General features: G+C 44.0%; 1 protein-coding gene across 7 annotated transcripts in view; it reads left to right on the top strand.

Annotated features, from left to right (window-relative positions):
• Positions 1-25469, top strand: part of ANKS1A (ankyrin repeat and sterile alpha motif domain containing 1A) — a 177568-nt gene that overhangs the window by 93590 nt on the left and 58509 nt on the right. For all 7 annotated transcript variants that reach the window (XM_027057944.2, XM_027057947.2, XM_053222918.1 and 4 more), the window contains one exon: positions 11879-12468. In XM_027057944.2, coding sequence (XP_026913745.1) covers positions 11879-12468 — 590 coding nt within the window. The remainder of the gene's footprint in view (positions 1-11878; positions 12469-25469) is intronic.

Raw genomic sequence — 25469 nt, 5'->3', positions numbered from 1 at the left:
AGCAGAGGCTCTCATTTTTGATGAAGTTCAATGTGGATAAGTGGATAAGGTCACAACTATTTTCTCCTATATTTTCTTCTAGAAATGTTGTAAGTTTAGGTATACGTTTAGATCTGTGACCCATTTTGAGTTTTGAGTTAATTTTTGAATATGGTGTGCGGTATGCTTCAAAATTCATTTTTTTGCACATAGATATCCAGTTATTTCAGCATGATGTGTTGAAGACCATCCTTGTTGCCTTTGTCATGTTGTTATTCTTGCTCGGAATTGTTTTAGATATTCTAGTTCCTCTATCTTTCAATACAAAAATTTAGAGTGAGCTGGTTCATTTCTACAAAACATCCTGCTGGATTTTTATTGGGGTTGTGTTGAATCTATATAACAATCTGGGGGAGCTATCTTAACTGTATCGAGTCTTCTAATCACATTGGTGGGTTTTTAATTAAAACATATAGAGCAAGTGGAGTAGAGCACCAATGAGTTCTCAGCTGTTTAATAATAAATCATACTGAAATTAACCCTTAAAAAGCAAGTAATTAATGTAATGCTCTGTTTCAACCTGGTTCTCAAGGAAGCATTTTTAGTGTCGAGGAGGAAGGAGATTATAATTCTTTCTCTCTTTCAGAGGCTTGATCTGGACCAACTATAAGATAGCTGCTCAGCCTTTGGAAGGAAGAAAATGAGAAAGTCAGACAGACTTCATAAATGGGGACTGGTCTCCTTGGCTGACAAATGCAAGAATTTTCTTTTTTCTTTTCTTTTCTTTCTTCCTTCTTTCCTTCCTTCCTCCCTCCCTCCCTCCCTCCCTCCCTCCCTCCCTCCCTCCCTCCCTTTCTTTCTTTCTTTCTTTCTTTCTTTCTTTCTTTCTTTCTTTCTTTCTTTTTTAAGTTTATGTATTTATTTGAGAGAGAGACAGTGAGAGTGGGGAGGTGCAGAGAGAAAAGGAGAGAGAGAGAATCCCAATCAAGCTCCACACTGCCAGTGCAGAGCCCAACACGGGGCTCGAACTCTTGAAACCGTGAGCCAAAACCAAGAGCTGGACGCTCAACCACTCAACTGACTGAGACACCAAGGTGCCCCAAATGCAGGAATTTTCTATCCCAACTCAAGAGAGATCTCTAGGTTAAGGAGGGAACTACCACGGAGGACTTAAGACCTCCCATCTCCTCCTTTGCTTTGGTTTCTTTTAGTTCTGCAATACTGGGCTAACTGTTAAAAGAGTGGGTGGTGCGGGAAGCAGATTTAATTGAACCACAGCCTGTGGGGTGTGCCTGCCTCCAGGCGAGCTGCTTGGATCACTCAAAGAGCTTTCAGACAAAGGAGTTGAGGCATTAAATATGAAAATGGGCTCTGCCAGTTTCTCTGTAGCCTGGAAGCAATGCTTGCAAAAGTTGGTAAATGTGAGGCAAGTCTGCAGATTAGATCATGGATTAATACATAGTCAGTCTTTTCTGCTTTTCCACTAAGGTCTTTATCTTAGGCAGCTTTTAGAAATTAATTCATCAGTTCTCAAAAGGCCATGCTAATGAGACTACCAGAGCTTTCAGCCCTCCTTACTATAATTCAAGAAACTACAGTATGAGGGATGGGATGGGAGATTGTTTACATTGCATTTTAAGAGTGTATTTGTATTAGCTCACAGGAAAAAAAAATTCAAAAAATATAGAAGTGAATACAAGTAAAATGGTCAAGTCTTCTCACCTCTCGGCTACTCACAGTTGCTGGAGATGTCCACAGTTTGAAAGTGTAGTGTCAACTTAAGGTCCTTTGCTGTCTTTATTTAAAAAAAAAAAAAAAAAAAAAAAGTGACTATGTGAGATTGTTGTGTTTGTTTTTAACATAAAATGTATTTTACAAACTGTTTTGCACACTTGTTTATTTGTTTTTAATTTACCTTGTCTATAGATCATGGGTACAATTTTGTTTTAGTTCTTAAAGATCTGCCTTACCTTATTCTTTTTTAATAGTTGTTAAATATCCCACGGCTCATTTTTCCATTCTCTAGTAGATGGATATTTATGTTGCTTCCAGTATTTCTCTGTTATAAATTAAGCTGGTGTGGACATTCTATACACATACTCTTACATGCTTATAAGAGTATTTCTTAAAAGGCATTGATAGAAAGTAGAATTAGGCAGCCAGAGTGCAGGTACCTGTCTAGATCTAACTGGTGGAGCTGAATTGCCCTGCTTGATTGTTTATGAGCACACACTTTCCCATTCCTTTGCCAACTTGGGATATTAATACTCTTGAATGTTTTTCACCATGGTAAGCCAAAAAAGTGTCCTTTGCATTTGGCCTTTGTGTGATCTAGTGAAATTGAGCATCTTGTTCATTAGTGTTACATAGTCTGTGAGCGGCCTATCTTTTTTTTTTTTTCTTATTTTTCTACTTAGAAATTAATTAACGGTACCAGAAACATTTCATATAAATACTGGTAATATTTGGCCAAAGTGATACTCAGGAGAAAGTTTATATTCTTCAATTTGTTATAAAAAAAGAAAGACTAAAACTTAACCAAAAGAAAGTAACAGAGAGGAATAAAGATAAAAGCAGATAGTATACTTCACATACTTCATGGTATGTGTGTTACATTTCAGTTAGTTAAAGAAAAAAATAAAAGTAGAAATAAGGAAGTTTAAAAAAAATAGACTTGACCATTACAATGAAAACTTTTTTTTTTAAAGATCTCTGACAATTCTGATCAAGAAAAGAGGAAAAAACACAACATGTAGGAATAGTATAAAGAACATATTTAAGCACAGATTTAGAGAATTTTAAAATAATAAGAGAATTTCTAGGAATAAATTTTTGTGGTTAGTTAGGTTGCTGCCATCCCCCTAGGATGAATTGTCTGGGACCCTTAATGGTCCGTCACAATGACTGGTTGAGGTGGGGTTTCCAGTAGCATTTAGTGCTTGATGACTAAGCATCTTGATGACAAGGTATGCATGATAGTCTGGTAGTTGCAGATTACCATTTATGTCTGTAGATATAACAAAAACTGACAGAAGTAGAAAGCAGCCAATAAAGCAGAAAACTCATCCCTCTACAAAGGCACTAGGCCCAGATGGTTTTATGGTAGTTTTATGCAGCTAGGTATGCCTCTGTTATTTAAGTGATTTCCAACATAGAAGTCTTCTGAAATCCTTATTCAGGGCTAGCATAACTAGCAACAAGAGCATGTTTCCAGTTTCATGTGGCATAGTCATTTATTTCTCTTTAGCATTTAACTCTTTGCCCACTGGGCACTCTGGACATACTGTTCTGAGAAACTGGACAACCTTCCAGGTTTGATAGCAAGTGGGAAAGTAGCCAAGAGCTCTAAAAATCATTGTTCTCTGTGGTGCTTTCTGCAGCATCCACTGATAGTGCTTAGGTCTAGGTGAAGTGGTTACTTAGCTTAGGACAGTGATGAATGATTATCTGAAGACAGTGATACATGTGGACTCTTTGGCACGCAGCTGCACTCTGAGGTTTTTTAGATGAAGTAAGTCAATATTCCTGAGAGCCATGCGTTTAGATCTAAGTGAAGTTTGTGCATGAGCACGAAGACCTTAATCCTCTCGGAGGGGAGGAAAACGTTATTTTAGCTTCTCCCTCTACTCCCATGTCCCAAGCGCTGCCAGTTCCTGAGCCTTTAGAGAATTCATAGTATAAGCCTTGGCTTTTCCCTTTGCCAGCTTGGGATTCTCAGGTATGCTTCCATCTGTGTCCCATTTTTATATTTGGTTTAGTAAGACTTCAGGAAGAAGAGTAAGTTGGTACCTGTATTCAATCCACCATCTTTACCTGGAAGCCCATGCTAGCTTTTCATGGTAGATTCCCAGGAGTAAGTTTGGATGCTTTTTCCAAATGCAAAATATGTATATATACATATTTATGTGTGTATGAGACAGTTTAATAATTAAGCCTTATCTTTAGCAGCTTCCTCGTCTCTCACCTTCTTCCATTAGAGGAGCTTCTGCCAAAAGCCCTACTGTTACAACTGCCTTGCTCTTATCAATTTCTATTTCTGAGTTGGAATAGTTTTCTTTTCTTTCCATTGCAAAACAAGTCCAAGCCTTGTGAGGTATATACATCTGTATTTTCTTCCATAAAATGTATCAACAGCCATTTATATACCCATGTATATGTGAGGCATACGTAAAATACACGAAAGGGCAGAATATGTTAAATTTTTATAGATTGGTGTAAAGTAATTTTGGAATTCAAAAGATGGATAAATTATGTTAGTGCAGGAGATCAGGAAGACTTTATGAAGGAAGTAGCATTTGAGCTAAACCCCAGAATAGAGAATTCTATTTAGTAGGCAGAAGTAAGGAAGAAGGAGAGGGTCTTCCAGCCAGAGGGAGTGGCATAAACAAGAGTAAAATGTTAGGAGATGATAGAGCTCGTGTTTGGAGAATGGTAAGTAATCTACTTTGGCTCAAACAAAGAACTGGTTGTGTAGAGTATTGGATCTCAAATGTCAGTCATTATTACAAAGATAGTGCAGTGTTGTTGAAGCTTTTCGAGTAAGATGGCAGGATTGAAGCCATGCTTTACATATGTATAATTGTGGAATCTTTGATTGCAGTTGGGAGAGACTAGAGGCAGGAATATCCTGAAGTCAAGAGACTTCAAGGAATCTCTTGAAGGAAATTAGGCTCTAAACTAATAGTAGGAAGTGATAGGAAGGAAAGGTATGGATGTTGGAGGTATTGTGGAGGTAGAATTAACGGGACCTTACAATCAAATGTGGAAGAATCAGGAAGAGGGGGTATTCATGATGATTCTTAGGTGTTGAACCTGGTTATTTGGGAAAATATGGTGCACCTAACAGAAATAGGGGCTTGAGGAGGGACATGTTTGAAGGAAGATGTTAAGTTCAGTTTTGCATATGTTAAGGATATTAAAGATAATGAATATTGGGAAAGATACCCCATAAATAACTTAGAAGTGTAGGTCTAGTGTTCAAGAGAGATAGAAAGATTAGAAATGCAGATTCAGGGATCATCCAAGTTGAGGTGGTGGTTAACATAAAAGATAATCAGTTGCTGAGGGAAAAACTAGAGGGATTGAAGAAGTCAAGAATATAATTTATATTTAGAAGCACAAGGGTAAAGAAACATAGGAAGATAACCAGGATAATGCAGTGTCATAGAAGCCAAGGCTGAATGTGATGAAAACCCCAAAATAACTGTTGTTTAAATAAGAAGTCCACAGGTAAGAAGTCAAGGGCTAGTGTGACAGTTCATGATGCTCAAGAAACCAGTTTCTTTCTGTCATCATGGTTCAAGATGACTATTCAAGTTCAAGCTGTCAGCATAGGAAGAAAGAAAAGGAGAGAACTTTAAAGATAGTTCTCAAAAGTTGCACTTTCTCTTAGAACCCGTTGGCCGAAATTTGGTCATGTGACTATACCTAACTACAAAGAAGATGGGAAATGTAGTCTTTAATGTAGGTGGTTTGACCCAATCCAAAAAACCCCATGACCAAGCAGGAAGGGGAGAGTGGGTACCAGGGATAACTGGTAAACTGTGTCACATGATAATAGAAAGAGCTAGAAGCAATGAAGACTAGAAAAAGGCTTCAGCATTTAGAAGGCTATTGGTAAAATTCAAGATGGGGAGATACTTCCCTGAGGTAGGTGGGAAGAGATCAAATTATCCCCAAGGTTTGACATGTGTGGTATTGAGAACAGGTAAGGAAGTTTGTCTGATCTAAGTCTTCTCAGGAAATTGATGTCATTACCCTAGAGTATAGGTGCTGTGCGAAAGATGACAGTCTAAAAAGAGTGGGAGAAATGAGGAATCAATCTTATGGTGATACCACAGTTTTCAAGAGATGAATAAAAGGGTAGCTAGGCTTGGTAGTAAACTTGGATTCTTGCTCTACCACTTACTGGTTGGTGACCTTGAGGAGTCATTTAACTTCTTTAAGCTTCATTTTCTCCATGTAAAGTAGGGATTCAAATTCTTACCCCATGGTTGTGAATATTAAAAAAGAAAGTGTTTAGCAGCATGTCTAGCATAGAATAACTAGTACCTAATACACTGTAGCTATTGGAAGCCAGCTGAGGACTCAGTTGTTTCTTGAGTATTCAACAGGGCTCAACATTCCAGCAACTGGAGGAGCGAAAGCAAATGGTTGTGAATACCCAGGGCTGGAACTGGCAGCAGATCAAGGGAAATAGAGACAGCAAGTGTGCTGTTAAATTAGGCACGGTTAAGTATCATGGTGGTTGGAAACTGATCCAAGCAGAGCTGGTGTATTAAATAGGGAAGTTTGAGGGGCCACAGAGAGGGGACAGACTCTTCAAGAGGAGTTTAAGGAAATGGGGGAGATGTCAGGTAATCAGGACCAAGTCAAAGTAGAATAGTCCGAGTCCCAAAGCTGGGCTGTACCTGTGGGTGCTGCAGTGAGTGGAGGTTCCTGACCTGAAAGTTTTTCCCCCGCTGTGCTGGCACACATCACCCTGACCTGAACTTGTAGAACAACAGGACCTTCTCTGGCATATGAGTTTTATTCTATCTAGAGTATAGGGCCACTTAGAAGAAACCAGTCTCCTTTGCAGAGTCGAGAGAAAGGAAACCAGCCTCTGGGTGCAGTGTTAGCATGAAGAGCAGTTCGGAAATGGTTGTAAATGAAAAATGATGATAATGATAGCTACCATTTAATGAATGCTTCTTATGGGCGGCCATGTGCTGAGTTCATCTACACTGATTAGGTCATTGTATATCTCATGACAAATCTTCCGGGTAGGGGCTATTTTTATCACTGTTTAATAGATGAGAAAGAAGTTTGGTGTTAGAGCTGGTTCTTAAGCCCCAGTCTAGCTGAATCCAAAAAGCCTGTTTAACCATGAGGTTAAATCATTTCATCCAGAGCCCTGCTGCTATTCACGTTCTTAGCATCATAGAACTAGAAGGGAACTTAATTCATCTAATCAGTGTCAAATCATACTAAATGTCAAAGCCCTAGACAATGCATTTACAGCCATTCATTTTTTAAAAAAAGACCCAGGGAGGGACTATAACTTGGACCTCCTGAATCCCAGTCCAGGTCTCTTTCTGTTTCTCTGATTGCCGTGGACCAGAGAATGGATGCTAGGTCTACTTGTCTTATCAGATCATAGTTGCCAGCAAGTCCCTGCATAACCTAGTCGGCACCTTCCTTCTGAGGAAAACACAGTGGCTCTCCAAAAGTAGCCAAGGACTTAGGAGTTCTCCTGGGCACACCCAGTTCCTGGTGCTCACCATAGCCACTGGGCAATTGGAGGGTTCCAATCCTAACGGAAACGAAGAAGGCACAACAGTCTGGGTAGCCAGAGTAACCTTCTTCTCTGTGTCCGAGGGTTGATTTGACTTAGCAAGTTCTCACGCACGCTGCATTTTTTTGCCCTAATTTAAACAGACGGGGGTGGGAGGGGGGTGATTGAAAAATCTGTAAATGTTAAAATGTTATTGTTCAAAAGCCCTTGAGATCCCCCGTGGATCATCATAGTAATTAAAATGCAGCACAGAAGACCCCTTGCTTCAGCAGCTCACAGGGTAAAAGGAAAATGAACACCCAGAATGAATAAAGATTGAAAGTTGAAGGGGCTGGGAATTAGCATGCTGCTGTGTGCTACTCAATAGAGCAGATGGCCTTGATATATGGGGAGAGTAAGGAAACAGCTGTCCCTGTGTCCTAGCCCCTTGTTTCTCTCCTAGAAGGGCAGGTTGTAGGGATGGCTGAAGGCAGTATGGGAGGAGGAGTGGAAGCTGTGTAGTTTTTTTGTTTTGTTTGTTTTTTGAGAGAGTGCATGCATGCGCGCGCACACACACACACACACACGCGGGAACGAGCCAGGGAGGGGCAGAAAGAGAGGAAGAGAATGTTAAGCAAGCACCACGTCCAGCGTGGAGCCCCACACAGGGCTCGATCTCATGACCGTGAGATCATGACCTGTGCTGAAATCAAGTTGGAGCCCAGGCGCCCCAGAAGCTGCATAGTTCTAAGGTGGGAGCGCAGTGATTCCCAGTCAGGGAAAGCCTAAGGCCTGAGGATTCTCTTCTGCGAGTCTGAAAGTCTGTGAGTGCCCAGGCACCGAGGTTCCTGTCTCTGCTTTTTCTAATGTATTTCCACTAAACTTTAAGCCTATCAAGACCTTATTTCTCCTTCAACGCCCTGCTCAAAAGCTACATCTTCTGAGAATCCTTCTGGCTGAAAGCAATCACACTTTCCTTTCTGCTCACTGTGCATTTGGTTTATGCATCTATTAATTTTCGTCTGGAATTCTAGTCACTTGTGCATATGCTAGTTTCTTTGGGTAGCTGGTAAGCCCGTTGAGCACACTCAGTGTCTTCATCTTTTTTATCTCTTGGGTGGCCCATGAAGACAAACATTTTGCATGTGCTTATTGATGGAATGGGTGGTTACAGCCACAGTTCTGGGGCCTGTATCTCACTTCAGCCCTTCTTGCTCTATTACCTTCTGTCCCTTCCTTCTGCTGTCGAGAGTTGTAAGGATGATGAAGGCAATGGATGTTTGTATGTGTCACGTACGCTGTCTTTGGTGAGCTTTTGCACAAACCTACGAGGAACAGACAAGTTATTGGTCTCATCTGTGAGCAAAATATGTTGTAATGGATCCTGTGCGGAGAATAATAAGAATTGTTAATATCTATTGAGGGCTGGCATGTGCCAAATGTGGTGCTGGGTGCTTTACATGTATAATTCTTACAACAGTCCTAGGAAGTACGTACTATTATGATTCCAAAATTATAGGTGAGAATACTGGGCACAAAGAAGTTAAGTAATTTGCTCACTCTCTGGCTCATGATCAGTGCCTTATATTAACATTATATTAACACATTATATTAATGCCCTAAGAGACCCAATATTATCCTGACTTTACAGAAGGAAAGGACCTCTGAGTAGTTCTTTTCCTACCTGTTGATTTTGCCAGGAAATCTAGCTTATCCTTGGATATAGTTTTTTATGGGGCTTATTAAGATCCTGAAGGTCTTAGATCTTGACAAGCTTTTCAAATACCAAGGTGTCTTTCCTAGGGAATTGCCTGGGTAAGTCATGTAATTATATGAATCCCTTTCTGTGATTTCTTATACCCCATAAAGTATTGGTAAATTGTATTTTCTCTAATGGGATTATGACCCTCAGAAATTCTTCCTCTTCACATATTTCCTCCTTCCATAAGTTTCCATTCCTTCTTTCTGCCCACTTCCTTCCCCCGGCATCTGTCTGGTATTGAGCTCTTGGCATCTGTCTCTCTTTCTTCATTGATGGCTAGCATGAATGGGTGGCTGTTAGACAGAGCCTTCATTGTCAGCTCCCACAGCGACAGAACATTCTCTGCAGCCTGGGTTCTGAGGTCCACCCAGGCAGTGTGAGTCAGGCTAACTCCCCGTTCTGGACTCTGGTTTTCCTTTGTCATTGAACTCCCCTCCCTCCCCAAAATATTGTTAAATAAGGAGCTAGATGCTGATACAAAGGAATAGAAGCCTGTGTTCCTGTTACCAAAGTCCTCTTTTGTATTCAAATGCAGTCAGAGGAACATTGCACCTTGGGCCGGAATCTGTAGGAAATTGGCCACTAGGGTAGGGTCCCAGAGGTAGCAATTTTGACTCTCCCCATCGGCCTCTTCTAGGAAGTGCTGTTGGTTTGAACCCCCATGAGGTGGTTGCGTGTCGTCTTCTCTGGCCCCACTGCACAACACTACGGGGCAGCCTTGTTATGCTTCCAGTTGTCATATGTGGAATTCATAGCCCTAAAGTCATGGCTTCCTGGGGCTAAGTTAAGCTGGATGGAACTCTTACATATGCAGCATTTCTTCTTCCCTAGAGAAAAGATTCAAGTTGTTCAGTGCTCTGGACCTGACCTTTGGGATATAGAGTTTGTGAGTTAGGGGTGTGAAAATCCTGAAGCAGTCAAGTGTAGAGGAAGGAGATGCCAAAGTTCATACGTCTGGGCTCCTGTGGATAAGTAATCGGAGCCATAAAGTGGAACTAATTGGCTGCCCCCTTGAAGCTTCTGCAGGCTTGCCAAAAGCTGAACAGACTGTGGAGACTGAACCATTCTTCTGGAGAAAGTGGGGTGAATGGAACCATGTCCCCACTCAGACCTCAGGGCAATGGGCTCATTATGAGAACTGGTTGTTGGGACCCCTCCTTAAAGGCCGCGTTGGAAGAGCCAGCATTGTGGGACACTTGGCATTGCCGGTGAAGACTCTGTTTTAGTGCATCATGTTTATAAACTCCCCTCCTCACCTGACGACCCTGTTCAGTTGTGGAACTGAGCTTCAAGAAGGGGCCTTGGGCTACAGGCAGGCTGGTGAAGGAGCGTGGGTGCTATGTAGGCAGTAGCAGGAGAGGCACCCAGGCAGGGATCTGCAGCAGCCCCTGAGGAGAAGTTTGCCATCAGAGCATGGTGGAGACTTGGATTGTCATCACCGTTGTTGCATAAAAAGGATTTTTAAGGACCAGGCAGTCCATCCTACTTATTTTAGATACTGAAGCCCAGCAGGATGAGATCAGTGCCAAGGCCACACAGCTAGAGAACAGCATAGCCAGAACCAGAGCCAGGTGATCAGAAAAGCCTAGGTTAAAGTCTTCTCCCCCACCACCTTGGACAAAACCACCAAAGGCCCGAGGGCCTTGGATTTCTCATGTGTAAAAATATTTGACCTTGCCCCTTCAAGTTCTAAGATTCTCTGATCTCACGAACAGTACTTGGGAGCTTTGGGCAGACTACGGAATCATTTGGTATCTGTGCCGTAGATTCCACTTACGGAGCAGATAACGTTGAATGTTAGCTTAGGAATGTGAGCTAGTACTGGGCACAGGGCTGCTGATGTGGGTGAAAATCCCTAATGGGTGAGAGTTCACACAGGGCGAGCCCCTTGGGTGTCCCAGTGTGATCCTGGTGTGGGACTCTGATTTGGTCAATTATTTATGCCACTTCAGGGCAGAGGCATTTGATATCTTGGGTGAGTATACAGTAGTAGTTGGCCTCCTGAGCTAGTAGTGTCAGATTTTGGGGATGTTGGGGAGGTCTTGAGAGAGCTGCAAATATCTCTTGGCATTGACAAATTAACCGTTTTGTTTTCAGTGGATCAACTGAGGTTAAACTTAAACAAATAGGAGCAGCTGGGAGGCTTTGGGAGGAGTGAGATGTGCACATTCTCAAAAAAAAAAAAAAAAAAGAACAGAAAAGTCTCTGCTCCCTGAGGAAGGAAGGATGAGGCGTGGAACCCTGAACAGCCCCCTGTGAGGAAGGAAGCAGTTACTTCTCTGCTGTTTTGTTTTGCATGTTCCCTTAAAGAATTCCAGAAGTTGCAGGTTGTAGATCATGACCTCCGTTTTTTTTTCCCCTCTGTTGCTGCTTGCCAGAGGAAGGGAGGGCGGGCGGCTCTAAATAACACTTTGGCCTTTATGGAAATGTATCAGATGTTCCAGGAGTGAGTCTCGCCTGCTCGCTGGCACTCTCTCTCTCTTTCTTTCTCACTTTTACTCCGTGTTTGCTCTTTGTCCCTTACTCGTGTCCTTTCTGTAGGATATAGTCAGCACTGTTAGCCTTATATAGCAAGGTCTGGTCGTTAATGTTAACAGAGACCTAGCAACAGGGAGGGCTGCCAGATAGCATTAATCAGGCCAGTGTTTGGAATTTCATAAATGCTCCGACTTTGGGTACAAGTTGAACATTAAGAACAATACGAAACTGTTTTCTTCCTTCCCCTCTCTTCTTCTCTCCCTCTGTCTCTCTCCAGCCCATCCAGCTTCCCTCTTTCCCTGTTTTTGAATTCCTCAGCTCTGCCGTACGCTCGCTGCATTGGAACTTTGTTGATTTTTGCCACGTTTAATTTTTTATTTCTCTGTCTCTCCGTCCACTCCAAGACCACAGGCGGAGCAGCAGCAGCCGGAGCCAGGACTCTGCGGAGGGGCAGGACGGGCAGGTCCCAGAGCAGTTCTCAGGTCTCCTCCACGGCTCCTCCCCGGTGTGTGAGGTGGGGCAGGACCCTTTCCAGCTGCTCTCTGCCACTGGCCAGAGCCATCCAGAAGGGTCCCCCGCACAGGGCGCCTGTCACGAGGCCAGCATGCAGCTGGAGGAGACGGGTGTGCACGCTCCTGGAGCCTCCCCGCCCAGTGTCCTGGACCAGAGTAAGAGAGTGGGTTACCCAGCTGGCCTGCCCACCACCAACAGCCAATCGCACCCCGAAACTTTGACTCACACGGCATCTCAACACCCTGGTGGTGCCGAGGAAGAAAGAGACCGGAGTGGGGCTAGAAGCCGAGCCCCTCCCACCAGCAAACCCAAAGCTGAACTCAAACTCAGCCGCAGCTTGTCCAAGTCTGACTCTGATCTCCTGACCTGCTCACCCACGGAGGACGCTACAATGGGGAGCCGGAGCGAGTCCTTGTCCAACTGCAGCATCGGGAAGAAGAGGCTGGAGAAGTCGCCCTCCTTCGCCTCGGAGTGGGATGAGGTAAGGCCATGTGACGTCACAGGGAGCCACAGCCCACCACGGCTCCCCTGTGCGCCGACTCCCGGGACCAGGACGTATGGGCCAGGATTGCCCTGGTTCCTTCGCGCTACGACCAGAGTGTTTCTGGCAGCTGTGAGGAGGCAGGCCCCACGTTGCCAGGGCAGGGGATCTTCTTGCCCAGATGGCAAAGGAAAGGTCCATTCACGGGTAAACTGGAGGGTGGAGGCCCCAGGCAGAGTAGGTCTGAGGGAGAGGCAGTTCCTAGAAATGACATGCTGTTTGGAAATATTTGGATCCCATCAGCCACCATTGAGGGAGTCGTGTTCACCCTAAAGATGCTTAAGAACAGCTAGAGAACTTTGTGTGAGTCTTCAGGAAGAAGAGTGAAGATCCAGGGTTAGCCAGGAGGGGATGAGGGGGTGGGCATTGGGAGACCCTGCTGAAAGGGGACCAGAGTGGGGCTTTTCTGTTCTCCGCTCCTCTGTGATTATTCTTACTGCTTTCCCCTGCAGACCAAATGCCTCTCCCAGCAGAAGCATTCTGCCCGTCCCACATTCCCGGGTTGATGAGGCAGAGGGCTAGGTGGTTCCAAAAACAAAGAGAGATTAGTGAGGAGAAAACATTTGGAGTCTGAGGCCCAGGTTCCTTTCGTAACCATTGTTATAGAGTAGCTAGAAATATGTACCCGAATATTTTTCGGTGACCTGTGACATATCTTACTGGGCAGAAGAATGTGTTTCTCAAAGATTGGTAAACACCCAGAGAATGTGAAAGTGCTACCCTTGCAGGCTTCTTGCTGAGAGGAAGCTGCCTTTGAAGGGGACTGGCTCTATCTCCCAGGAACATGTTCAAGAGATGAATTTAGCTCTCTGAGAGGAGGGGAACAGTGCAGCTGACACATCCATTTGAGCAATCTGTACACTAAATGCCCTACCCAAGTCTGTTCACGTTGCAGCTGCAAAGTTATGTAAACCAGAGTGAATCCCATTCCCTGTGTGGGAACAGGGCAGAGGCAATTCCTACTGCACTCTTCTCTCCAGATAAGATGAGGTTTGGGGTAGTCGGGCTGAGGTATCCTGTGCAGTAGAAAGTTTTCACTGGTTCATAAACCAAGATTTGGTGAGCCCGTACTAGACTCTAGGCCACTTGAGGAAAATCAGTTTGAGTGAGAGAGCTCCCTGGCCTATGGAAGATGACACACAGAGTTTGTGTGTTTGTAGGAATGTGTGCTCTGCCTTTGTCTTTTACTCATTTACAATCAAGTATAGGGTTAGGCAGTTTAAGAGTAAGATAAGTCCAGGGCGCCTGGGTGGCTCGGTTGGTTAAGCGTTTGACATCGGCTCAAGTCATGATCTCACGGTTTGTGGGTTCGAGCCCCTTGTTGGGCTCTGTGCTGACAGCTCGGAGCCTGGAGCCTGCTTCTGATTCTGTGTCTCCCTCTCTTTCTGCCCCTCCCCCCGCTCACTCTCTGTCTCTCAAAAAATAAACATTTTTAAAAAATTGTAAAAGGGGCGCCTGGGTGGCTCAGTCAGTTAAGTGGCTGACTTCTGCTCAGGTCATGATCTCGCAGTTCATGAGTTCGAGCCCCAAGCTGGGCTCTGTGCTGACAGCTTGGAGCCTGGAGCCTGGAGCCTACTTCAGATTCTGTGTCTCCCTCTCTCTCTGCCCCTCCCTGGCTTGTGCTCTGTCTCTCTCTCTCTCAAAAATAAATAAACATTAAAAAAATTTTTTTTTAATTTATAAAAAAAAAAGAAAAAAGGTAAATCCAGTGTGCTCTGAAATGGCAGGAGGGGCCCATGGAGAATAAATATCAGTGGAGGTGGGGAGGGTGGAGACAAGAGGTGAGAAAGGGTAGAAGGGGAGTGGAATTAAAGAGCCAAGTGTTTTGGTGAAAACCAGGTTGAAGCTAGAAGAATGAAGAAAGGGGCCTTGGAGAAGAGAATAGCATGAGCAAAAGTGTAGAGCTGGGAAAGCTTAGGTCATTTCGTTTCTATAGAGTGTAGAATTTGTATAGGGGAGCATAAGAAATAAGGGTAGAGGGGCACCTGGCTGGATCATCCAGAAAAGCATGAGGCTCTTGATCTCGGGGTGGTGGGTTTAAGCCCCACGTTGGGTATAGAGATTACTTAAAAAATAAAACCTTATGGGGCTCCTGAGTGGCTCAGTGGGTTGAGCGTCCAATTTCAGCTCAGGTCATGATCTCACGGTCTGTGAGTTCGAGCCCTGCATGGGGCTCTGTGCTGACAGCTCGGAGCCTAGAGCCTGCTTCAGATTCTGTGTCTCCTTCTCTCTCTGCCCCTCCCCGACTTGCACTAAGTCTCTCAAAAATAAATGAATGTTAAAAAAAAATTTTTTTTAACAAAGTAAAAAAAATAAAATCTTAGAAAAAAAAAAGAAAAAGAAATGAGGGAGTGAGATTGGGACCAGATAGTGGGAGGGGCCTGAACATGAGGCTGAAAAGTGAGTATTTTGATTTGAAATGAAGGCAATGTCTCAGAATCCTTCAAATGGGCTGGAAGACAGCTTTACCAGTCTAACCAATTACCTCTTCTTTTTGGCCTCATCTCTGAGCATACCTCTTCCAGCCAAGAGGTAGATCATGCTGGGTGATTCGCCACAGGATATCCGTGCTCTGTTACCACGCGGCATTGCCAGGCAGTCCTACGAGCTCCACCATTTCCTCCTGGAGAAGAGACATGAAATCACTGAAGCACGGCCTAGCTTTTAATTGAAGTTGGCCCTTCGGGGTAACACACTAGCTGTCTCTTGGCACCTTAGTGAGAGGAGGTTCATATGCTAACATTACCGTTGCAGGTAGAGATTGCACGTAGTAGGTGCAGTGAACCCAGGGACCGTTTGAGGTCTAGGTGTCCTGGGCTAGTCCGTGATGTGACTGAACCACCAGAAGCAGCATTACACTTCAAATTTGAAAAACTGAGGCAACTGAGGTCTCACTGGAAAGAATTCAGAAGATCACGAGTGAATATTAACAGGGCCCTTCATGTGAAATCCTTCATCATTGTTTTTGAGTCATATTATACTTGGTTTTTGTGGATGTCTCTAGCTAAAGAGAAACTTCAGAAGTGTTTCCCCCAGTGGTTGGCCCTACACACAGGGCTTTGGCAGACTTTCCTGGAACAGGGCATTAGTTAATGACTGCTCCCCACTCTACCCCTGACCAGTGCCTGAAGGCTGCTTTACCGTATCTTGTGCTTGATTTTTTTTTTTTTTTTCTGGTTCATCATTAGATCCCCGGGAGGTGGGGAAAGCTGTTCTGAAGGAGCGTGGGTCCAACTCAGCTCGCTGTGGGGCCCAGGCGGCGGTGATCCCAGCACAGATGGGGTTGTGGGCGAGTCTGCCAGGCTGCTTCTAGAAGGCGGTGCAGGGTAATACACAGGGCTCAGGCTCCAGAGCCAGCAGACCCAGCTTTGAGCCCCCACTCCACCATCAACTCCACCTTGTTGCATGAGTGGCCTCAGGAATCCTCAGTGTTGTTACCGGTATTTGTGAAACAGAGGCAGTCAAATCTGTGTTTCAGAGGCGTTTTTACCGGTTAGATGTGTAAGTGCCTAGCACAGTTTCTAGATGCATAAAATATTGAGCGAATGGTAGATATTTGTATTATTATTGTGCTTAAAGCTTTGGAGAATGGGAACTGAGGCCCAGAGTGTCTTCAGAACTTAAGAAAAGCAGAACTTTTTTTTTGGGGGGGGGGGTTGTCTGGTGCTGGCAGAGTGACCAGGAAGCAGTGGAGTTCAAGCCCCTCACCCCGTGACCTGCTGCGTGACTCTGGCCCACCCCAGAGACAGAAGAGTCGGCCCAGCCTGGAAAAGTAGGGCTGTAGCCCCCCATTGTTCTTTAAGAAGTTAATGAGCCTTTCTGCCAACTCCCTGAGAGGAGAAGAGAAGAGAAGTGGGGGAGAAATCGGCAGCCCTCTCTACTATTTATTTTTCAAATGTATTCTTTTACATAATGGCCAGCAGTGGCTGGTTGGTTGGTTATTGGGGCTGATGTTCCATAGCTGGGAAACCTGTACAGCTGATAGATTGAGAGTCACTTTTTCCAGATACAGACTGCTCCTTACAGGTGCCTAGTACAGCCCTTGCTGATTACCCAGAACAAGAGGACTTCCAAAAGTTAGCCTGGTTAAGGTAGACCCCTGAGATGGTGTTCATTATGACACTAGCATTCTCCCTATTTTCGGTTAGATTTTCAGTAACGAAAAATAATAGAGTTTGCTTTTTAAAAGAGCTCAGCCTCAGAGGAGATCTAAATCCAAGCTTCAGTAGATACTTTCTCCATTTACCAGTTAAAAGTCAAAGCTCTCGTTGTTATCTTAACAATGCCCGATAGAATAGGGGTGTAATAAAAGTTTAACTGAAAAGCTATACATAAACAAAACATTTAAAATATAGGTCAGGAATGGGAAAATCACCTACATCTCTCTACATGTTGTTAACCTCTGTTAACATTTGATGTATATCCAGATTTGGGGTCTTAATATATTTACTGATTTATAATTTGTTTTTTTTACCTAATTACTGCATTTTGTGGGTATCTTACCATGGCAGTGTCTGTAAGATCCAGATTCAGATCTGAATTCTGAGAGGCATAGTATTCTGTTACGTGGCTATATCACAGGGCTGGTGTGTTGGCTGTTGCTTCCAACTGTTCTCCCGTTGTTAGACACTGTGCAGGGTACCTTCCATCTGCCCTTCGGGGATGTTCCCTACCCTTCTCCACCTGCCTGTGTGCCCCAGAAGGTGGATCTGTATGGACTGTATCACCAGGCCAAAGAAATCTTGGGTTGGCTGTGTCCTCCTACTGAAGACCAGCTGTCCCCCGAGGGACCTTTCCCAAAAGCTGCTCTCTCTGGGTTCTGATAACTAGTTCCTCCCCTTCACGCTTCCAACCTGAGACTCCTGGCTGTGACTCACTCTCTCCCTTGTTTCTCTCTTCCCTTGTTGCTTTCTCTCTCTGTTACACTCTCTCCCTACCCTACCCCATCCCTTTATTGGGGCACCTGGGTGGCTCAGTCGGTTAACCTTCTGACTCTTGGTTTCAGCTCAGGTCATGATCTCAGGTTTGCGAGATCAAGCCCCTCAGTCCATGATCTCACAGCTTATGAGGTTTATGAGATCGAGCCCCTCGGCCCACACTGTCACCATAGAGCCTGCTTGGGATTCTCTCTCTCCCCCCTCTCTTTCTTAGTCCCTCCCCCACTCACTCTCTCTCTCAAAATAAATAAATATTTTAAAAATAATAATAATAGGGGCGCCTGGGTGGCGCAGTCGGTTAAGCGTCCGACTTCAGCCAGGTCACGATCTCGCGGTCCGTGAGTTTGAGCCCCGCGTCGGGCTCTGGGCTGATGGCTCAGAGCCTGGAGCCTGTTTGAGATTCTGTGTCTCCCTCTCTCTCTGCCCCTCCCCCGTTCATGCTCTGTCTCTCTCTGTCCCAAAAATAAATAAACGTGAAAAAAAATAAAAAAAAAAATAATAATAGTCCCTTTATTAAGCTCCTTTGGTCGCCCCGTTTGAATGTGCCGTCTTTTTCCTGAGAGGACCCTGAGTGATACCAACATTTTTAAGCACTGTTTCTGTCAAGCGTAAGCAAGCATAGATGGCTGTGTGCTGGAGCAGTAAACATGGCTCGTGCATGTAAATTGTAAATTAATCTTCATTTGCAGATGAGCTAGAAGGTGTGGATATTCAGGGTGCTGGGAAACAGGAGAAATGCATCATCTAACTTGAAGCCTGTCTCCCCTCCAACTGTAGGGAAGAAGCCCGTTCTTTCCGTAGAGCTGTGGCGGGTGTCGTCAGCGTTTCAGCTGTGTGCCCCAGAATCACCGTCTCCTAGATGTATTTCCATTCTCTGTCTCTGCTCGGCGCACATCCTCTGCACCCACGAGTGCGCACCGTAGCAGCGGCAGCAATTAACGTCTGAAATAAAGACCTCGCAAGAAGAACAAAAATAACTTTCTGGTCAGATTGTGGCTTGAATGTGTATAGTCTTTGGGGTCAGATAGGTCTCTCACATAACTGCCTTTGAGTGGGACTGAAGTTTATGAAAGAGAAAACCACAGAAGGCTGCTTGTCTACTTAGCATAAACATTTGAGTAATTTAAAACTTGGCTGAAGGCTTAAGTGATAAATGTGTGTTTTGTAATCAGCGTTCATAAATATTAAACAAGTGGGAAAGGGGTAAAGAGCAGGGACGACGTGCTTTGTATACATTTTGTACAAACTGAGAATAATTTCTGGCCAGGGATTTGGGGAATGGCCTGGTTTCATCTGAAATGGTAGCAGAGGGGACCCTTGGCTCTCGGATCCCTCGGTGAGAAAAGGGGCAGGAGCAGGGAGGGCGCCCTTCCAGGCCGGGTCCCTGGCCCGCCCCACCCTTCCCGGCAAACTGTCCAGTTGGAGGCATGATGTCATCAAGAGACAAGCTGATTGGTTCAACTCCACAGAGGCTTTGGTTGCTTTTAACCCTTGAGGGTTGGGTGTGCTAGGAGAAAAAGAACTTAGATATAAAATAAAGAGATTTGAGCTTGAGTTTCTGCTGACTGTGGCTAAACTTTCCTCCACACCCGGAGTCTGCAGTTTGTATTGTTCTTTAGTATGTAAACAAGCATGCTGTATAGTCTTTTTGCTGAGCCTGGCCAGCCCACTCTAGACAAGAATGTGATACTCCTACGTCTGGGGACAGATTGGAGCCTGGAGTGTCTAAGTTGCTTCCTGGTGCACACAGGAGTCACAACTTTTATCCTAGAACCTCGGAATTTGCCTTGGTCTTAAGTGGTCTGGTATGATTGAGAGCTTTTTTTTGTTTTTTTTTTTTTTTGTAATATTAAAAATAATCTCACTTATTTTTTAGGCAGTCCTGAATCAATAGTTTTGCCTTTCTGTCTGATAAATTCAAGTGATTTTTGTTAGCCCAGATTTGAAAATACATATATGGGCATTTCCATGGCCACACCATACATAGCGGTGTGAGTAAGCCAGAGTTAGTCCTGGCTCTGCAGTTAGTGAGGAGAGGACTGGTGTGCCCAACCCCCCACCCCCACCCCAAACAGCTCTTGGTGACATCATGCCTCCTAGTGGACAGCTTGCCGGGAAGGGTGGGTCGGCTGGCACCTGGCCTGGAAGGGCGCCTCTCCCTGTGGCTGCCACTTCATTTAGCACAGGAGTCTGGGGAGGCCTGGCTTTTATCTGCTCTGTCCTCATTTCCATGCTTTCCTCTCCTCTCCAGCTTTCTCCCTCCCTGCGTTTCCTACCTTTTTACTCCTGTTTCTTTTCTTTTTTTTTTTTAATCTCCTTGTTTCCCCTCTGTTCTTTCTTCCCTGTTCATCTATGACCTTTCCAGTCTTTTACTTTCTTCCTCTTTACTTTCCTCATGTACCGTTCCTTTTCATTCTTTATTCTTCCTGGTGGCGTCAAGGAGAGGCCTTTCCCCAGCTTTCTCCACCTGAAGGATTCTTCTTTTCTCTTTTTTAACAGCTGTGCCAGTGTTAACTCATGTTTCCATTCTACAGAGCATTTTACTGCCTGTAGTGTTAGCTCACTTCTTTCCCCATCCGCCACCGAGCCACGCTGTCCGCCCCCTGTCCTTTCATAAACATTCTGGTGGTATTTACCCCCTTCAGGACAGCACCATCAAGGACCAGGTAGGGATTTGTGGTTATTTGTGAAATTGCCAGAAGATGAGAATTCCCCCTCTTTCCTCTTTTTTGTTTCCTTATGCTTGGTTTTTTAAATTTTTTTTTTTATTTAAAGTTTATTTATTTTAAAAGAGGGCACAAACAGGGGAGTTGGAGAGAGAGAGGAAGAGAGAGGACCCCAGGCAGACTCCTTACTGTCTGTGCAGAGCCTGACGGCAGGGCTCGAACCCACAAACCTTTGAGTTCATGACCTGAGCTGAAATCACAAGTCAGATGCCCAACTGACTAAGCCACCCAGGTGCCCCACGTTTTGTTGTTTTAAACATCAGACCAAAAGCTTAGTTGACAGTGAATGTCGGTGAATATATGAGAAGAATTTGATCTTTATGCCAGTGCATACAAATGCTGAGAATCACAGAAACATTTTCTGAGACATTCTTTATATACTTTGCTTCTGCTCTTCCTTCTTTTTTTTTTTTTCTAGTAATGGCATCAGTTGGATACAGACTATTTTGTATAATTTAGGAAATAGTAGTTAATCTTATATTCTCAGCAGTTGTGTTTGAGAATCAAGTAGAGGTATTTTCATATAATCAACAATAATACATAATTGAAGTGTATTTTTATGAGAAGTTTCCATTCATTCAACTAATTTGTTGACTACCTGCTAAGCTGCAGGTACTAGTCTAAGCCCTGGGGGTGAGCAATGAACAAAATAGACAACATCCCTTCTCCTTCTGTAACTGACATTCTAGAAAGCTGGGGGGGGGGGGGGGGGAGAGAAGACAGTAAGTAAAATTGTAGTATGCTAGCTGGGGATAAGAGTGCTAATGAGAAAAATAAAGCTAAGAGGAAGGATAGAGCGAGATGGGGGTGAGGCTGCGGGGGAGGGGCCCTTGGACAAGGAGGGGTGGGGCCAGGCATGAGTTGAGCTGTCAAGCTGCTTTCTGTTAGTGATTAATTTCTCCTGTCAGACAAATTTGAGATTCCATTCTACACTTACATTGTCTTACAAATATATCTTACCACTTGACTTTTACTTTTTTCTTTTTTTTTTTTTTTTACATTTTTTTGTTAATGTTTATTTATTTTTGGGACAGAGAGAGACAGAGCATGAACGGGGGAGGGGCAGAGAGAGAGGGAGACACAGAATCGGAAACAGGCTCCAGGCTCTGAGCCATCAGCCCAGAGCCCGACACGGGGCTCAAACTCATGGACCGCGAGATCGTGACCTGGCTGAAGTCGGACGCTTAACCGACTGCGCCACCGAGGCGCCCCATTGACTTTTACTTTTAACTTCCTTTCGCTTTCTTTTTAGCCACTCTTGCCACCTGCTTCTTTTCTCATCTTGTTTTTTTTCCCCTCTGCCTTTTTTTTCCATTAATTTGTGTTGAGTGACTTCTTATATGTGTACACATAGAAGCCTATGTACATACATGTATTTCTTAAGCTATCAAATGAAATCTGAATCTGTAAGAATTTCCCAAACTTGATCATTGTCCTTGTTGTCATCCTGGGCAAGGATCATTGAGTGCGTGGTGAAAGAGAGATTGGGTTCTAGGACACTGTCTTAGGAAATCCATTCCATGGGTGCGTCACATGCTGAAAGCAGAAATAAAATCTAAAAACCAGGATTATAAAGCAAGGAGAAGGAAATTGAAAATTATTTAGACCAGCTGATGGCCAGGAATCTCGAATACAGAAATCCTGTGCGAGAAGTACAGATGACTAGGTAGTCAAGGGGTCAGGGCAGGTGAGTCTGAGTATCAGCACCATCGTTTTTGGAACTAAGAAATGGTGCCGATTCCCTGAAAGACTTCTTAAAGGCTGAAGGCCTGATGAATCTGAAATGCTTCTTCTTGGTAGTCAAGCCCACAGGTTCCAGACAGATAATTGGTATCAGTTAGAGAGGGAGATGCTGGTGGCCTCTGATCCAGGGTGGATTAGGGAGGTTGGTGTAGAGGGAGCTTCATAGACACCAGGTATGGAGGTCATCTTTATGAGCATATGTGCACATAGGTGTGTATGTGTGGGTGTGGGTTCTGTGTTATTCCAGATGGTGAATTATATTACCTCTGGCATGTCCGGCTGGAGGTGGAGGATGCCTCTGTTAGCCTTGTCCAGGGACTGTGGCTGCCTGGTTAGTGAATGGGTAGTGCATGGGGGCTTGGGTCCGGTTCGGGTCAACATGCCAGGCATTGCAATGCCTCTGTCTGGTCTGGCCGTGCTCCTGCCCATCTGACCTGCTGGCTGCTTTAGCCCTCATCATCTGTGGCTCACACAGAGCCCCGTGAAGTATAGCGAAACAAGCTGGCTTCAGTCTGTTCTCCCAGGACAACAATATTTCTGTGTTTTTGCCTCCATGAAATGAATAGGCCTCCGAGAAGTTTAATTTGTTTAGAGATGTGCTGTGTGGTCAGAGTGGCAGCTAAGTAATTACCTGGTCAGAAAGTGAGGGACAGGCTTTTCGATTATAGAAGACTGTAGGAAAGCAATTAATCTGGACCTCACCTGCAACACAGAGCTCTTTCCTGTACCCCAGTGTTGCACCAGCACCCTCAAAGGTGTGCTCTCTGATTGCAGCTCTTTGTTTTTGTGGATGGCTGCCCTCTTTGCCTAGGGTTTCTTCACTTCTCTTTGTCCTGCTTTTTCCCATAGATGTTCCCTTTTGATTCCTCCAGGGGAGTAGCCAGTGGGTAAGAAGAATGTTTGTGGCCCGGAGATTGTGGGCAGGGCGGAGATGCTGAGCAGTCTTTCTCAGGCATCTTGTTCCGTCTTCCTCACGCGTTCTAATGACCCAGTCTCCGGCACCACAGGGCCCACCTGTCCATAACTCACGGCAGCATGTTTATTTGTCTGGACAGGTGGAAAACTGCCTAAGCTCACTAGGGGCCTACAAATGACAATTTGTCTGGCAGTTTGTTCTTGCCTGTCCTGATTTAAACAACCAGGAAGCCATCGTAAACTCGGTTGAAATGGTGTGGTTTGTGTAAATGTTCCGGTTCCTTTCTACTTTGGAACTAGTTATTTTCAGCAGAGCTGCCCCAGAACCCTTGGGAGTGCCTTGTCTCTGTTAGGCAGTCCTGGATTTTGCTGCCAGGGAATAGCTTCCCTCACTGACACTCCTAGGGTGGATGACGCTGGAAAAGTTTATCTCCAGGGGCTGGCTGAGCCTCTTTGCTGACCCAGAGGATAGGAGGGAACACCAAGGAAGCTGGGGTGTGGTGGCAGAGGAGTGCGCTTCAAGGGTAGGAGTTACCAGAACGTTTCCAAGGTGTTGACCTGTGCTCTGGGAGGGAATAGTTGTCTTAAACAGCCTTCATATCTAACTGCATGTAGATGTTCAGGCAAAGCCAACCCTGGAAATGGAATTTTTATACACTGGGGATTTTTTTTTAAAGTTATAACATCCAGTATTATATGGCTGAAATTTAAAAGGTACCAAAGAATATATAATTTTGTAATGCCTCCCTCTCTGTCCTCCAGACACCCAGTTCCTTTCCTGAGTTTTTGAGTATCCTTCTAGAAGTATTTGGTGCATTCATAAGCATTGTAAACATGTTAAGTGTTTTTCTTCCTAAGACAAGAGGTGCCATATTCTACACACTGCTCTGAACCTTGCTTTTTTCGTTTGATAATGTATTTTTGAAAATCATTCTAATTAAGTACGTAGTGTTTCCTTTTCTCTTTTGTATTTCATAGTATTCCACAGTATGGTTATACTTAATCATTTATTTTAAAACTTTTGTCTACATGGATATTTTGGATGTTACTAAGTTTTTCGTAATTATAAATAATACTGCAGGGCGCCTGGGTGGCTCAGTGGGTTAAGCCCACTTCAGTTCGGGTTGTGATCTGAGCTGACAGTGCAGAGCCTGCTTGGAATTCTCTCTCCCTCTCTTTCTCTCTCTCTCTCTCTCTCTGCCCCTTGTGGGATTCTCTCTCTCTCTTTCTCAAAAATTAATTAATTAATTAAAAGTAAATAAATAAAAGTTTTAAAATATGTACATAAGTAATGCTGCAATTCATATCCTTACACAAAGTCATTTTAAGATAAATTTCTGGAGGATAAACAGCTGTGTTAAGGGTTTATGCATATTAAAATTACTCACAACATCTGAAGAGAGCCTGTTTCTTCACACCTCACCGATGGGAGGGGGGGTGGTCGATGGGAGGGGGGGTGGTCGGCTCTTTAATCTCTTTGTGGTTAATAGATAGGTAATGTTATCTTGATAAAGTTTTAAAGTGGGTGTCTCTTTTATTATGTGTGAGGTCAGCATCATTTCATATGTTTAAAAAAAAACTTTTCTTTTCTGGGTTGTACTTACTCCTTTGCTTTTTCATCCCTCCATTCCTTCCTTTCTTTTTTTTTTTTTTTTGTTGTTGATTTTATCTCTTTCTTTGAATTTGTAGAAACTCTTTATGTTTGAAAAAATTAGCCCTTTACCTATAAATATGAATTGTCTTTTGGCTTTGTTTATGGTTTAACAAAATTTTTTAATGTTTATTTATTTTTGACAGAGAGACACAGACAGAGCATGAGCGGGGGAGGGGCAGAGAGAGAGGGAGACACAGAACCCGAAGCAGGTTCCAGGCTCTGAGCTGTCAGCACAGAGCCCGATGCGGGGCTCGAACTCACGAACCCTGAGATCGTGACCTGAGCTGAATCAGATGCTTAACTGATTGAGCCGCCCAGGCATCCTGTTATTGGATGGGATTTTAAAAATTATTATCGAGATATTATTGACATACAACATTGTGGATTTAAAAAAAAAATTTTAATGTATGTTTTTGAGAGAGAGAGAGAGTATGAGCATGCGCACGCACGCACACACACGCGCGCGCGCGAGAATGAGACACAGAATCCAAAGCAGGCTTCAGACTCTGAGCTGTCCACACAGAGCCTGATGCGGGGCTTGAACTCATGAACCGTGAGATCATGCCCTGAGCCACCCAGGTGCCCCAATGGATTTTTTATTAACATGCAGAAATTTAAAATTTTGTATAGTTGAATCAGTCTTTTCTTTAATGACTTCTGGATTTTGCGTCCTAGTTAAAAAGACCTTCCCTACTCAGATTAAGAAAATCATCATTTTCTTATTTTCTTTTAGGACTTTTATTTTTCAGGTCTAAATCTTTGTTTCTTCTGAAATTTGTTTTTATATAACAGGTGATAAGCATCCTGTTGACTTATTTCCATACTTTGGCTACTGTGAATAGTGCCACTGTGAGCATGGGGATGCATAAATCTCTTCAAATATTATTCCTTTGGATATAATATATTGAATATTATATTGAATATTATTTCCTTTGGATACAAATCCAAAACTGAAATTGCTGGATT

This window comes from Acinonyx jubatus, chromosome B2, assembly GCF_027475565.1.
Source record: "Acinonyx jubatus isolate Ajub_Pintada_27869175 chromosome B2, VMU_Ajub_asm_v1.0, whole genome shotgun sequence".
In the NCBI taxonomy this organism is placed as follows: Eukaryota; Metazoa; Chordata; class Mammalia; order Carnivora; family Felidae; genus Acinonyx; species Acinonyx jubatus.
This window is presented reverse-complemented; position numbering and strand designations above follow the sequence as displayed.